The 16,242-nt window shown below is 64.5% G+C and overlaps 1 protein-coding gene across 1 annotated transcript; it reads left to right on the forward strand.

The window, feature by feature from the left end:
• Nucleotides 1-14,354: 14,354 nt before the first annotated feature.
• LOC105254558 (evolutionarily conserved signaling intermediate in Toll pathway, mitochondrial) lies at nucleotides 14,355-16,191 on the forward strand. The gene is made up of 2 exons (XM_011263314.3): nucleotides 14,355-15,627; nucleotides 15,836-16,191. Exons 1-2 carry the CDS (start codon nucleotides 14,709-14,711, stop codon nucleotides 16,105-16,107), a joined length of 1,191 nt encoding a protein of 396 aa, XP_011261616.2. The 5' UTR covers nucleotides 14,355-14,708; the 3' UTR covers nucleotides 16,108-16,191.
• The last annotated feature ends 51 nt before the right edge of the window (nucleotides 16,192-16,242 follow it).

Consider the following 16,242-nt stretch of genomic DNA (forward strand, 5'->3'; position numbering starts at 1 on the left):
AAAGCGGAAGCGGACAGCGGAGAGCGGGAAGCGGACAGCGAGAAGCGCACAGCGGGAAGCGGACAGCGGACAGCGGCAAGCGGACAGCGGCAAGCGGACAGCGGCAAGCGGACAGCGGCTAGCGGGACAGCGGACAGCGGACAGCGGAAGCGGACAGCGGGAAGCGGTCAGCGGACAGCGGAGAGCGGAAGCGGAACAGCGAGAAGCGCACAGCGGGAAGCGGACAGCGGACAGCGGGAAGCGGACAGCGGGAAGCGGACAGCGGACAGCGGACAGCGGGAAGCGGACAGCGAGAAGCGCACAGCGGGATGCGGACAGCGGCAAGCGGACAGCGGCAAGCGGACAGCGGGACAGCGGCAAGCGGACAGCGGAAAGCGGGAAGCGGACAGCGAGAGCGGGAAGCGGACAGCGAGAAGCGCGCAGCGGGAAGCGGACAGCGGACAGCGGCAAGCGGACAGCGGCAAGCGGACAGCGGAAAGCGGCAGCGGACAGCGGCAAGCGGACAGCGGCAAGCGGACAGGCGGCAAGCGGACAGCGACAGCGAGAAGCGCACAGCGGGAAGCGGACAGCGGACAGCGGCAAGCGGACAGCGGCAAGCGGACAAGCGGAAAGCGGTAAGCGGACAGCGGAGAGCGGAAGCGGACAGCAGAAAGCGCACAGCGGAAGCGGACAGCGGACAGCGGCAAGCGGACAGCGGACATGCGGCAAGCGGACAGCGAAAGCGGGTAAGCGGACAGCGGGAGAAGCGGACAGCGGACAGCGGCAAGCGGACAGCGGCAAGCGGACAGCGGACAGCGGCAAGCGGACAGCGGAAAGCGGGAAGCGGACAGCGGAGAGCGAAGCGGACAGCGAGAAGCGCACAGCGGGAAGCGGACAGCGGACAGCGGCAAGCGGACAGCGGCAAGCGGACAGCGGCAAGCGGACAGCGGCAAGCGACAACGGACAGCGGCAAGCGGACAGCGGAAAGCGGGAAGCGGATAGCGGAGAGCGGGAAGCGGACAGCGAGAAGCGCACAGCGGGAAGCGGACAGCGGACAGCGGCAAGCGGGACAGCGGCAAAGCGGACAGCGGCAAGCGGACAGCGGCAAGCGGACAGCGGCAAGCGGACAGCGGACAGGCGGAGAGGCGCACAGCGGGATGCGGACAGCGGCAAGCGGACAGCGGCAAGCGGACAGCGGACAGCGGCAAGCGGACAAGCGGAAAGCGGGAAGCGGACAGCGGAGAGCGGAAGCGGACAGTGGACAGCGGCAAGCGGACAGCGCAAGCGACAGCGGCAAGCGGACAAGCGGAAGCGGACAGCGGCAAGCGGACACGGACAGCGAGAAGCGCACAGCGGAAGCGGACAGCGGACAGCGGCAAGCGGACATCGGCAAGCGGACAGCGGGCAAAGCGGAACAGCGGACAGCGAAAGCGCACAGCGGGAAGCGGACAGCGGACAGCGGCAAGCGGACGCGGCAAGCGGACAGCGGCAAGCGGACAGCGGCAAGCGGACAGCGGACAGCGGCAAGCGGACAGCGGCAAGCGGACAGCGGCAAGCGGACAGCGGCAAGCGGACAGCGGCAAGCGGACAGCGGACAGCGAGAAGCGCACAGGGGAAGCGACAGCGGACAGCGGCAAGCGGACAGCGGCAAGCTGACAGCGGGCAAGCGGACAGCGGCAAGCGGACAGCGGAAGCGGCAAGCGGACAGCGGAAAGCGGACAGCGGCAAGCGGACAGCGGACAGCGAGAAGCGCACAGCGGGATGCGGACAGCGGCAAGCGGACAGCGGCAAGCGGACAGCGGACAGCGGACAGCGGCAAGCGGACAGCGGCAAGCGGACAGCGGCAAGCGGACAGCGGCAAGCGGACAGCGGCAAGCGGACAGCGGACAGCGAGAAGCGCACAGCGGGATGCGGACACCGGCAAGCGGACAGCGGCAAGCGGACAGCGGCAAGCGGACAGCGGCAAGCGGACAGCGGCAAGCGGACAGCGGACAGCGGATAGCGGAAGCGGACAGCGACAGCGGGAAGCGGACAGCGGACAGCGGAGAGCGGGAAGCGGACAGCGAGAAGCGCACAGCGGGAAGCGGACAGCGGACAGCGGCAAGCGGACAGCGGCAAGCGGACAGCGGGCAAGCGGACAGCGGCAAGCGGACAGCGGACAGCGGCAAGCGGACAGCGGCAAGCGGACAGCGGAAGCGGACAGCGGACAGCGGGAAGCGGACAGCTGAAGCGGGAAGCGGACAACGGACAGCGGAAGCGGACAAGCGGGAAGCGGACAGCGGACAGCGGGAAGCGGACAGCGGACAGCGGACAGCGGACAGCGGGAAGCGGACAGCGGAAGCGGACAGCGGACAGCGGCAGCGACAGCGGAAGCGACAGCGGCAAGCGGACAGCGGACAGCGAGAAGCGCACAGCGGGAAGCGGACAGCGGACAGCGGCAAGCGGCAAAGCGGACAGCGGACAGCGGCAAGCGGACAGCGGAAAGCGGGAAGCGGACAGGCGGAGAGCGGGAAGCGGACAGCGAGAAGCGCACAGCGGGAAGCGGACAGCGGACAGCGGCAAGCGGACAGCGGCAAGCGGACAGCGGCAAGCGGACAGCGGGAAGCGGACAGCGGACAGCGGGAAGCGGACAGCGGCAAGCGGACAGCGGCAAGCGGACAGCGGCAGCGGACAACGGACAGCGGCAAGCGGAAAGCGGAAGCGGACAGCGGAGAGCGGGAAGCGGACAGCGAGAAGCGCACAGCGGGAGCGGACAGCGGCAAGCGGACAGCGCAAGCGGGCAGCGGCAAGCGGACAGCGGACATAGCGGCAAGCGACAGCGGGAAGCGGACAGCGGACAGCGGCAAGCGGGACAGCGGCAAGCGGACAGCGGACGCGGCAAGCGGACAGCGGCAAGCGGACAGCGGACAGCGGCAAGCGGACAGCGGCAAGCGGACAGCGGCAAGCGGACAGCGCACAGCGGGAAAGCGGACAGCGGGAAGCGGACAGCGGACAGCGGCAAGCGGACCAGCGGCAAGCGGACAGCGGACAGCGGACAGCGGACAGCGGACAGCGGACAGCGGCAAGCGGACAGCGGCAAGACGGGACAGGCGGGGACAGCGAGAAGCGCACAGCGGGAAGCGGACAGCGGGACAGCGGCAAGCGGACAGCGGCAAGCGGACAGCGGACAAGCGGCAAGCGGACAGCGGCAAGCGGACAGCGGGACAGCGGCAAGCGGACAGCGGCAAGCGGACAGCGGGCAAGCGGACAGCGGCAAGCGGACAGCGCACAGCGGGAAGCGGACAGCGGGAAGCGGACAGCGGCAAGCGGACAGCGGCAAGCGGACAGCGGGACAGCAGGAAGCGCACAGCGGGAAAGCGGACAGCGGCAAGCGGACAGCGGACAGCGGAAGCGGACAGCGGCAAGCGGGACAGCGGCAAGCGGACAGCGGCAAGCGGACAGCGGACAGCGAGAAGCGCACAAGCGGGATGCGGACAGCGGCAAGCGGACAGCGGCAAAGCGGGTGGGACAGCGGGACAGCGCAAGCGGACATCGCAAGCGGACAGCGGCAAGCGACAGCGGCAGGCGGACAGCGGACAGCGGAAGCGCACAGCGGGATGCGACAGCGGCAAGCGGACAGCGGGGCAAGCGGACAGCGGACAGCGGCAAGGCGGACAGCGGCAAGCGGCAAGCGGACAAGCGGCAAGCGGACGCGGACAGCGGGCAAGCGGACAGCGGCAAGCGGACAGCGGCAAGCGGACAGCGGCAAGCGGACAGCGGCAAGCGGACAGCGGACAGCGAGAAGCGCACAGCGGGAAGCGGACAGCGGACAGCGGCAAGCGGACAGCGGCAAGCGGACAGCGGACAGCGGCAAGCGACAGCGGCAAGCGGGACAGCGTGACAGCGGACAGCGGACAGCGGCAAGCGGACAGCGGCAAGCGGACAGCGGACAGCGAGAAGCGCACAGCGGGAAGCGGACAGCGGACAGCGGCAAGCGACAGCGGCAAGCGGACAGCGGACAGCGGCAAGCGGACAGCGGCAAGCGGACAGCGGACAGCGGCAAGCGGACAGCGGCAAGCGGACAGCGGCAAGCGGACAGCGGACAGCGGGAAGCGGACAGCGGGAAGCGGACAGCGGCAAGCGGACAGCGGCAAGCGGACAGCGGACAGCGAGAAAGCGCACAGCGGGAAGCGGACAGCGGACAGCGGCAAGCGGACAGCGGCAAGCGGACAGCGGACAGGGCAAGCGGACAGCGGCAAGCGGACAGCGGCAAGCGGACAGCGGACAGCGGCAAGCGGACAGCGGCAAGCGGCAAGCGGACAGCGGCAAGCGGACAGCGGACAGCGGCAAGCGGACAGCGGCAAGCGGACAGCGGACAGCGGCAAGCGGACAGCGGCAAGCGGACAGCGGCAAGCGGACAGCGGCAAGCGGACAGCGGCAAGCGGACAGCGGCAAGCGGACAGCGGACAGCGAGAAGCGCACAGCGGGAAGCGGACAGCGGACAGCAGCGGCAGCGGCGGCAAGCGGACAGCGGACAGCGGCAAGCGGACAGCGGCAAGCGGACAGCGGACAGCGGCAAGCGGACAGCGGCAAGCGGACAGCGCACAGCGGGAAGCGGACAGCGGGAAGCGGACAGCGGACAGCGGCAAGCGGACAGCGGCAAGCGGACAGCGGCAAGCGGACAGCGGACAGCGGACAGCGGACAGCGGACAGCGGACAGCGGCAAGCGGACAGCGGCAAGCGGACAGCGGACAGCGAGAAGCGCACAGCGGGAAGCGGACAGCGGACAGCGGCAAGCGGACAGCGGCAAGCGGACAGCGGACAGCGGCAAGCGGACAGCGGCAAGCGGACAGCGGACAGCGGCAAGCGGACAGCGGCAAGCGGACAGCGGCAAGCGGACAGCGGCAAGCGGACAGCGGCAAGCGGACAGCGGCAAGCGGACAGCGGACAGCGGGAAGCGGACAGCGGGAAGCGGACAGCGGCAAGCGGACAGCGGCAAGCGGACAGCGGCAAGCGGACAGCGGCAAGCGGACAGCGGCAAGCGGACAGCGGCAAGCGGACAGCGGACAGCGAGAAGCGCACAGCGGGATACGGACAGCGGCAAGCGGACAGCGGCAAGCGGACAACGGACAGCGGCAAGCGGACAGCGGAAAGCGGGAAGCGGACAGCGGAGAGCGGGAAGCGGACAGCGAGAAGCGCACAGCGGGAAGCGGACAGCGGACAGCGGCAAGCGGACAGCGGCAAGCGGACAGCGGAAAGCGGACAGCGGCAAGCGGACAGCGGCAAGCGGACAGCGGCAAGCGGACAGCGGCAAGCGGACAGCGGACAGCGAGAAGCGCACAGCGGGATGCGGACAGCGGCAAGCGGACAGCGGCAAGCGGACAGCGGACAGCGGCAAGCGGACAGCGGAAAGCGGGAAGCGGACAGCGGAGAGCGGGAAGCGGACAGCGAGAAGCGCACAGCGGGAAGCGGACAGCGGACAGCGGACAGCGGACAGCGGCAAGCGGTCAGCGGCAAGCGGACAGCGGCAAGCGGACAGCGGCAAGCGGACAGCGGACAGCGGCAAGCGGACAGCGGAAAGCGGGAAGCGGACAGCGGAGAGCGGAGAGCGGGAAGCGGACAGTGGACAGCGGCAAGCGGACAGCGGCAAGCGGACAGCGGCAAGCGGACAGCGGACAGCGAGAAGCGCACAGCGGGAAGCGGACAGCGGACATCGGCAAGCGGACAGCGGCAAGCGGACAGCGGCAAGCGGACAGCGGACAGCGGCAAGCGGACAGCGGAAAGCGGGAAGCGGACAGCGGAGAGCGGGAAGCGGACAGCGAGAAGCGCACAGCGGGAAGCGGACAGCGGACAGCGGCAAGCGGACAGCGGCAAGCGGACAGCGAGAAGCGCGCAGCGGGAAGCGGACAGCGGACAGCGGCAAGCGGACAGCGGCAAGCGGACAGCGGCAAGCGGACAGCGGCAAGCGGACAGCGGCAAGCGGACAGCGGCCAAGCGGACAGCGGCAAGCGGACAGCGGACAGCGAGAAGCGCACAGCGGGAAGCGGACAGCGGACAGCGGCAAGCGGACAGCGGCAAGCGGACAGCGGCAAGCGGACAGCGGACAGCGAGAAGCGCACAGCGGGAAGCGGACAGCGGCAAGCGGACAGCGGCAAGCGGACAGCGGCAAGCGGACAGCGGCAAGCGGACAGCGGCAAGCGGACAGCGGAAAGCGGGAAGCGGACAGCGGAGAGCGGAGAGCGGGAAGCGGACAGTGGACAGCGGCAAGCGGACAGCGGCAAGCGGACAGCGGCAAGCGGACAGCGGCAAGCGGACAGCGGACAGCGAGAAGCGGACAGCGGACAGCGGCAAGCGGACAGCGGCAAGCGGACAGCGGCAAGCGGACAGCGGCAAGCGGACAGCGGACAGCGAGAAGCGCACAGCGGCGGGAAGCGGACAGGGCGCGGACAGCGGCAAGCGGACAAGCGGCAGCGGACAGCGGCAAGCGGACAGCGGCAAGCGGACAGGGCGGGACAGCGGCAAGCGAAGACAGCGGCAAGCCAGCGGACCAGCGAGAAGCGCACAGCGGACAGCGGCAAGCGGACACGGCAAGCGGACAGCGGCAAGCGGACAGCGGCAAGCGGACAGCGGACAGCGGCAAGCGGACAGCGGCAAGCGGACAGCGGCAAGCGGACAGCGGCAAGCGGACAGCGGCAAGCGGACAGCGGCAAGCGGACAGCGGACAGCGAGAAGCGCACAGCGGGAAGCGGACAGCGGACAGCGGCAAGCGGACAGCGGCAAGCGGACAGCGGCAAGCGGACAGCGGCAAGCGGACAGCGGCAAGCGGACAGCGGACAGCGGCAAGCGGACAGCGGCAAGCGGACAGCGGCAAGCGGACAGCGGCAAGCGGACAGCGGCAAGCGGACAGCGGCAAGCGGACAGCGGACAGCGAGAAGCGCACAGCGGGAAGCGGACAGCGGACAGCGGCAAGCGGACAGCGGCAAGCGGACAGCGGACAGCGGCAAGCGGACAGCGGAAAGCGGGAAGCGGACAGCGGAGAGCGGGAAGCGGACAGCGGAAAGCGGGAAGCGGACAGCGGAGAGCGGGAAGCGGACAGCGAGAAGCGCACAGCGGGAAGCGGCAAGCGGACAGCGGCAAGCGGACAGCGGCAAGCGGACAGCGGACAGCGGCAAGCGGACAGCGGAAAGCGGAGAGCGGAGAGCGGAGAGCGGGAAGCGGACAGTGGACAGCGGCAAGCGGACAGCGGCAAGCGGACAGCGGCAAGCGGACAGCGGACAGCGAGAAGCGCACAGCGGGAAGCGGACAGCGGACAGCGGCAAGCGGACAGCGGCAAGCGGACAGCGGCAAGCGGACAGCGGCAAGCGGACAGCGGACAGCGGCAAGCGGACAGCGGAAAGCGGGAAGCGGACAGCGGAGAGCGGGAAGCGGACAGCGAGAAGCGCACAGCGGGAAGCGGACAGCGGACAGCGGCAAGCGGACAGCGGCAAGCGGACAGCGAGAAGCGCGCAGCGGGAAGCGGACAGCGGACAGCGGCAAGCGGACAGCGGCAAGCGGACAGCGGCAACGGACAGCGGCAAGCGGACAGCGGCAAGCGGACAGCGGCAAGCGGACAGCGGACAGCGAGAAGCGCACAGCGGGATGCGGACAGCGGCAAGCGGACAGCGGCAAGCGGACAGCGGACAGCGGCAAGCGGACAGCGGAAAGCGGGAAGCGGACAGCGGAGAGCGGGAAGCGGACAGCGGAAAGCGGGAAGCGGACAGCGGAGAGCGGGAAGCGGACAGCGAGAAGCGCACAGCGGGAAGCGGACAGCGGACAGCGGCAAGCGGACAGCGGCAAGCGGACAGCGGCAAGCGGACAGCGGCAAGCGGACAGCGGACAGCGGCAAGCGGACAGCGGAAAGCGGGAAGCGGACAGCGGAGAGCGGGAAGCGGACAGCGAGAAGCGCACAGCGGGAAGCGGACAGCGGACAGCGGCAAGCGGACAGCGGCAAGCGGACAGCGAGAAGCGCGCAGCGGGAAGCGGACAGCGGACAGCGGCAAGCGGACAGCGGCAAGCGGACAGCGGCAAGCGGACAGCGGCAAGCGGACAGCGGCAAGCGGACAGCGGCAAGCGGACAGCGGCAAGCGGACAGCGGACAGCGAGAAGCGCACAGCGGGATGCGGACAGCGGCAAGCGGACAGCGGCAAGCGGACAGCGGACAGCGGCAAGCGGACAGCGGAAAGCGGGAAGCGGACAGCGGAGAGCGGAGAGCGGGAAGCGGACAGTGGACAGCGGCAAGCGGACAGCGGCAAGCGGACAGCGGCAAGCGGACAGCGGCAAGCGGACAGCGGCAAGCGGACAGCGGCAAGCGGACAGCGGACAGCGAGAAGCGCACAGCGGGAAGCGGACAGCGGACAGCGGCAAGCGGACAGCGGCAAGCGGACAGCGGACAGCGAGAAGCGCACAGCGGGAAGCGGACAGCGGACAGCGGCAAGCGGACAGCGGACAGCGGCAAGCGGACAGCGGAAAGCGGGAAGCGGACAGCGGAGAGCGGGAAGCGGACAGCGAGAAGCGCACAGCGGGGAAGCGGACAGCGGACAGCGGCAAGCGGACAGCGGCAAGCGGACAGCGGCAAGCGGACAGCGAGAAGCGCGCAGCGGGAAGCGGACAGCGGACAGCGGCAAGCGGACAGCGGCAAGCGGACAGCGGACAGCGGCAAGCGGACAGCGGCAAGCGGACAGCGGCAAGCGGACAGCGGCAAGCGGACAGCGGACAGCGAGAAGCGCACAGCGGGAAGCGGACAGCGGAGAGCGGGAAGCGGACAGCGAGAAGCGCACAGCGGGAAGCGGACAGCGGACAGCGGCAAGCGGACAGCGGCAAGCGGACAGCGGCAAGCGGACAGCGGCAAGCGGACAGCGGACAGCGGACAGCGGGAAGCGGACAGCGGACAGCGGCAAGCGGACAGCGGCAAGCGGACAGCGGACAGCGGCAAGCGGACAGCGGCAAGCGGACAGCGGCAAGCGGACGCGGCAAGCGGACAGCGGACAGCGAGAAGCGCATAGCGGGAAGCGGACAGCGGAGAGCGGGAAGCGGACAGCGAGAAGCGCACAGCGGGAAGCGGACAGCGGACAGCGGCAAGCGGACAGCGGCAAGCGGACAGCGGCAAGCGGACAGCGGACAGCGGACAGCGGGAAGCGGACAGCGGACAGCGGCAAGCGGACAGCGGCAAGCGGACAGCGGCAAGCGGACAGCGGACAGCGAGAAGCGCACAGCGGGATGCGGACAGCGGCAAGCGGACAGCGGAAAGCGGGAAGCGGACAGCGGAGAGCGGGAAGCGGACAGCGAGAAGCGCACAGCGGGAAGCGGCAAGCGGACAGCGGCAAGCGGACAGCGGCAAGCGGACAGCGGACAGCGGCAAGCGGACAGCGGAAAGCGGAGAGCGGAGAGCGGAGAGCGGGAAGCGGACAGTGGACAGCGGCAAGCGGACAGCGGCAAGCGGACAGCGGCAAGCGGACAGCGGACAGCGAGAAGCGCACAGCGGGAAGCGGACAGCGGACAGCGGCAAGCGGACAGCGGCAAGCGGACAGCGGCAAGCGGACAGCGGCAAGCGGACAGCGGACAGCGGCAAGCGGACAGCGGAAAGCGGGAAGCGGACAGCGGAGAGCGGGAAGCGGACAGCGAGAAGCGCACAGCGGGAAGCGGACAGCGGACAGCGGCAAGCGGACAGCGGCAAGCGGACAGCGAGAAGCGCGCAGCGGGAAGCGGACAGCGGACAGCGGCAAGCGGACAGCGGCAAGCGGACAGCGGCAAGCGGACAGCGGCAAGCGGACAGCGGCAAGCGGACAGCGGCAAGCGGACAGCGGACAGCGAGAAGCGCACAGCGGACAGCGGCAAGCGGACAGCGGCAAGCGGACAGCGGCAAGCGGACAGCGGCAAGCGGACAGCGGCAAGCGGACAGCGGACAGCGGCAAGCGGACAGCGGCAAGCGGACAGCGGCAAGCGGACAGCGGCAAGCGGACAGCGGCAAGCGGACAGCGGACAGCGAGAAGCGCACAGCGGGAAGCGGACAGCGGACAGCGGCAAGCGGACAGCGGCAAGCGGACAGCGGCAAGCGGACAGCGGCAAGCGGACAGCGGCAAGCGGACAGCGGACAGCGGCAAGCGGACAGCGGCAAGCGGACAGCGGCAAGCGGACAGCGGCAAGCGGACAGCGGCAAGCGGACAGCGGACAGCGAGAAGCGCACAGCGGGAAGCGGACAGCGGACAGCGGCAAGCGGACAGCGGCAAGCGGACAGCGGCAAGCGGACAGCGGACAGCGGCAAGCGGACAGCGGAAAGCGGGAAGCGGACAGCGGAGAGCGGGAAGCGGACAGCGGAAAGCGGGAAGCGGACAGCGGAGAGCGGGAAGCGGACAGCGAGAAGCGCACAGCGGGAAGCGGCAAGCGGACAGCGGCAAGCGGACAGCGGCAAGCGGACAGCGGACAGCGGCAAGCGGACAGCGGAAAGCGGAGAGCGGAGAGCGGAGAGCGGGAAGCGGACAGTGGACAGCGGCAAGCGGACAGCGGCAAGCGGACAGCGGCAAGCGGACAGCGGACAGCGAGAAGCGCACAGCGGGAAGCGGACAGCGGACAGCGGCAAGCGGACAGCGGCAAGCGGACAGCGGCAAGCGGACAGCGGCAAGCGGACAGCGGACAGCGGCAAGCGGACAGCGGAAAGCGGGAAGCGGACAGCGGAGAGCGGGAAGCGGACAGCGAGAAGCGCACAGCGGGAAGCGGACAGCGGACAGCGGCAAGCGGACAGCGGCAAGCGGACAGCGAGAAGCGCGCAGCGGGAAGCGGACAGCGGACAGCGGCAAGCGGACAGCGGCAAGCGGACAGCGGCAAGCGGACAGCGGCAAGCGGACAGCGGCAAGCGGACAGCGGCAAGCGGACAGCGGACAGCGAGAAGCGCACAGCGGGATGCGGACAGCGGCAAGCGGACAGCGGCAAGCGGACAGCGGACAGCGGCAAGCGGACAGCGGAAAGCGGGAAGCGGACAGCGGAGAGCGGGAAGCGGACAGCGGAAAGCGGGAAGCGGACAGCGGAGAGCGGGAAGCGGACAGCGAGAAGCGCACAGCGGGAAGCGGACAGCGGACAGCGGCAAGCGGACAGCGGCAAGCGGACAGCGGCAAGCGGACAGCGGCAAGCGGACAGCGGACAGCGGCAAGCGGACAGCGGAAAGCGGGAAGCGGACAGCGGAGAGCGGGAAGCGGACAGCGAGAAGCGCACAGCGGGAAGCGGACAGCGGACAGCGGCAAGCGGACAGCGGCAAGCGGACAGCGAGAAGCGCGCAGCGGGAAGCGGACAGCGGACAGCGGCAAGCGGACAGCGGCAAGCGGACAGCGGCAAGCGGACAGCGGCAAGCGGACAGCGGCAAGCGGACAGCGGCAAGCGGACAGCGGCAAGCGGACAGCGGACAGCGAGAAGCGCACAGCGGGATGCGGACAGCGGCAAGCGGACAGCGGCAAGCGGACAGCGGACAGCGGCAAGCGGACAGCGGAAAGCGGGAAGCGGACAGCGGAGAGCGGAGAGCGGGAAGCGGACAGTGGACAGCGGCAAGCGGACAGCGGCAAGCGGACAGCGGCAAGCGGACAGCGGCAAGCGGACAGCGGCAAGCGGACAGCGGCAAGCGGACAGCGGACAGCGAGAAGCGCACAGCGGGAAGCGGACAGCGGACAGCGGCAAGCGGACAGCGGCAAGCGGACAGCGGACAGCGAGAAGCGCACAGCGGGAAGCGGACAGCGGACAGCGGCAAGCGGACAGCGGACAGCGGCAAGCGGACAGCGGAAAGCGGGAAGCGGACAGCGGAGAGCGGGAAGCGGACAGCGAGAAGCGCACAGCGGGAAGCGGACAGCGGACAGCGGCAAGCGGACAGCGGCAAGCGGACAGCGGCAAGCGGACAGCGAGAAGCGCGCAGCGGGAAGCGGACAGCGGACAGCGGCAAGCGGACAGCGGCAAGCGGACAGCGGACAGCGGCAAGCGGACAGCGGCAAGCGGACAGCGGCAAGCGGACAGCGGCAAGCGGACAGCGGACAGCGAGAAGCGCACAGCGGGAAGCGGACAGCGGAGAGCGGGAAGCGGACAGCGAGAAGCGCACAGCGGGAAGCGGACAGCGGACAGCGGCAAGCGGACAGCGGCAAGCGGACAGCGGCAAGCGGACAGCGGCAAGCGGACAGCGGACAGCGGACAGCGGGAAGCGGACAGCGGACAGCGGCAAGCGGACAGCGGCAAGCGGACAGCGGACAGCGGCAAGCGGACAGCGGCAAGCGGACAGCGGCAAGCGGACAGCGGCAAGCGGACAGCGGACAGCGAGAAGCGCACAGCGGGAAGCGGACAGCGGAGAGCGGGAAGCGGACAGCGAGAAGCGCACAGCGGGAAGCGGACAGCGGACAGCGGCAAGCGGACAGCGGCAAGCGGACAGCGGCAAGCGGACAGCGGACAGCGGACAGCGGGAAGCGGACAGCGGACAGCGGCAAGCGGACAGCGGCAAGCGGACAGCGGCAAGCGGACAGCGGACAGCGAGAAGCGCACAGCGGGATGCGGACAGCGGCAAGCGGACAGCGGCAAGCGGACAGCGGCAAGCGGACAGCGGCAAGCGGACAGCGGACAGCGGAAAGCGGAGAGCGGAGAGCGGGAAGCGGACAGTGGACAGCAGCAGCAGCAGCGGGCTTTTTTTTTTCTTTTTTTTTTTTCTTTTTTTTTTTTCTTTTTTTATTTAATTCTCTTTCCTTTTACAGTTTCGAGCTTTCGCTCATCTCTGTCTTTTGTCTCTAATTTTTCTATTTCCCTACTTTTATGTTTAAGGAGCCTTTTATTCAAACTTTATTCTTTACTTCTTAACTTTATTCTTTATTTCAATTTGTTTCTCTTTTTATTCTAATTTGTTCCCTTCTTTTTCTCATTCTTTTTTCTTTTTCAGAATGTGGGTCTCTCAGCCGACATCAGCAGCAGCGGTCAGCGGGCAGCAGCAGCAGCAGCAGCGGGAACCAGCAGCAGCAGCGGACAGCGGCAAGCGGACAGCGGACAGCGGGAAGCGGACAGCGGACAGCGGGAAGCGGACAGCGGACAGCGGGAAGCGGACAGCTGGAAGCGGGAAGCGGACAACGGACAGCGGGAAGCGGACAGCGGCAAGCGGACAGCGGACAGCGGCAAGCGGAGAGCGGAGAGCGGGAAGCGGACAGTGGACAGCAGCAGCAGCAGCGGGCTTTTTTTTTTCTTTTTTTTTTTTTTTTTTTTTTTTTTCTTTTTTTTATTTAATTCTCTTTCCTTTTACAGTTTCGAGCTTTCGCTCATCTCTGTCTTTTGTCTCTAATTTTTCTATTTCCCTACTTTTATGTTTAAGGAGCCTTTTATTCAAACTTTATTCTTTACTTCTTAACTTTATTCTTTATTTCAATTTGTTTCTCTTTTTATTCTAATTTGTTCCCTTCTTTTTCTCATTCTTTTTTCTTTTTCAGAATGTGGGTCTCTCAGCCGACATCAGCAGCAGCGGTCAGCGGGCAGCAGCAGCAGCAGCAGCGGGAACCAGCAGCAGCAGCGGACAGCGGCAAGCGGACAGCGGACAGCGGGAAGCGGACAGCGGACAGCGGGAAGCGGACAGCGGACAGCGGGAAGCGGACAGCTGGAAGCGGGAAGCGGACAACGGACAGCGGGAAGCGGACAGCGGCAAGCGGACAGCGGCAAGCGGACAGCGGACAGCGAGAAGCGCACAGCGGGATGCGGACAGCGGCAAGCGGACAGCGGCAAGCGGACAGCGGCAAGCGGACAGCGGACAGCGGCAAGCGGAGAGCGGAGAGCGGGAAGCGGACAGTGGACAGCAGCAGCAGCAGCGGGCTTTTTTTTTTTCTTTTTTTTTTTTCTTTTTTTTATTTAATTCTCTTTCCTTTTACAGTTTCGAGCTTTCGCTCATCTCTGTCTTTTGTCTCTAATTTTTCTATTTCCCTACTTTTATGTTTAAGGAGCCTTTTATTCAAACTTTATTCTTTACTTCTTAACTTTATTCTTTATTTCAATTTGTTTCTCTTTTTATTCTAATTTGTTCCCTTCTTTTTCTCATTCTTTTTTCTTTTTCAGAATGTGGGTCTCTCAGCCGACATCAGCAGCAGCGGTCAGCGGGCAGCAGCAGCAGCAGCAGCGGGAACCAGCAGCAGCAGCGGACAGCGGCAAGCGGACAGCGGACAGCGGGAAGCGGACAGCGGACAGCGGGAAGCGGACAGCGGACAGCGGGAAGCGGACAGCTGGAAGCGGGAAGCGGACAACGGACAGCGGGAAGCGGACAGCGGGAAGCGGACAGCGGACAGCGGGAAGCGGACAGCGGACAGCGGACAGCGGACAGCGGGAAGCGGACAGCGTGAAGCGAACAGCGGACAGCGGACAGCGGACAGCGTGAAGCGGACGGCGGACTCTAGTGCTACCGGCATTTCGTGCACACATAGCACGGAACGAAACCAGAAATTGTGCACATTATACCCTCTGAGAACATTGATGAACCTTGGCTTTGTAGTTTATGTCCACATTTCAATGTCCATAGAGGGAGTATCGCTTTCAGGGTTCACCTAAAAGCTGGCCATGACATCTCTCTTCTCTCTGATTGTGCAATGGTTATTAATGGCGCGTAGTACGAAAAAGTTAAGAGAGGTTAGGTTCAGTTAGTTTAGGTTAAGTGATCATCTCGCGTACAGGAGTAAACAATTGTACAAGGATAATGCGTCTCACATTTTGACCGTTTTGAAGGGATGCGATCCGTCAACATGCTTTCGCGAATCATGAGGGGCGTTCTTGCATGGAATAAGGATTTCGCATTGTTGAAACGATCACCGTTTAAAATTGCAGGTCCTGCGTCAGATCGGACGAGTTACATTCGCGACTTTCATACCAGCAGATTCCGGAGTAAAGATAATAAAGAGGATGACAAGTCGTCAGCTCTCGTGCTACACGCCTTCGCGAACGCCGAGAGGAAGGAAAAGGAAGCCTATTTAGACATAATCCGGGAATACAAGAACAACAACGAGCTTAGGCGAGGTCACGTGGAATTTATTCAGGTCGCCCTGAAATACATGGACGATTTTGGCGTGAATCGGGATTTGGCCGTGTACAAAGTCCTATTGGACGTGCTTCCCAAGGGCAAATTTGTCCCTACTAACGCTTTTCAAACCCTTTTCATGCATTATCCTAAACAGCAGTACGTAGCCATTGACTTGCTGTGCAAAATGGAGAAAAATTGCGTGATACCGGACGTGGAGATGCAGGACATGTTGCTGAACATCTTCGGGAAACACGGCGCGCCGCTGAAGAAGTTTTGGAGAATGATGTACTGGATGCCCAAGTTTGCCAATTTGAATCCCTGGCCTTGTGCCAGACCGGCACCCAAGGATCCACGAATACTTGCAAGATTGGCGATAAGCAAGATATCTAGTGTAGATGTACAGACTAAGATCGTGGAGTTTGAGACCAAGGACATAGAAGATGCTATCGAGGATACATGGATTGTATCTGCCATGAGTAGTATACAAGAAAGACTATTAGAAACGCAATCTCCTAACAGTCCAGTTTGTGTCGAAGGACCATATACAGTTTGGGTCGTGGATCAGTGTATAGACTATTTTGTGCTCAGAGGAGAATCTAGAAAACACAATGAGTATGAAGATATCGATGGTAAATAATTGCTTGTTAATTGTCCATTAATCTAATGATAAGTCACAAAATTTATATAATTTTATATCAGTTTGATATAAAACAAGTTAATTATTTGTATAATTAATTGTATAGCAATTGTACAAATGTTCAATCTAAGCTTGACTGTTTACTAGGAAAATACTATTGCACATATTTTTCTTTAATGCATATTCTTTTTTTCTTATAGACGTTTCAAATATTAAAATCCCCTTCTGGGATGAAAAGGAAATAGTGCCTGCACCTACAGTCCATGAGCAAAACGATGGCACATACTTTGCAATGTGCGCTACAGGTACATCTACAAAAGATTCTTTGTTGTCCTGGATACGATGTCTGCAAAAACAGAATCCTATTTTGAATGTAATCCCGGTAATATTCAAAGTGTCGTCGTTCTCGAAGGAACAGCTGTACATCGATACTGAAAAGAGCAAGGATAAAGTGATGCATGTAAAAGAATAATGTCCAGGTATAAGTGACTAGACTATTAAAGATCAAATAGTGATATCATCAATATAAAATGATGCATATATATGTAAATAGTTCTTTAATTTATATATAAAAACAATATATAACATTTGTTAATAACTCAAATTT

The sequence above is a fragment of the Camponotus floridanus genome, unplaced genomic scaffold (genome assembly GCF_003227725.1).
Source record: "Camponotus floridanus strain SB8 unplaced genomic scaffold, Cflo_v7.5 scaffold107, whole genome shotgun sequence".
NCBI lineage: Eukaryota > Metazoa > Arthropoda > Insecta > Hymenoptera > Formicidae > Camponotus > Camponotus floridanus.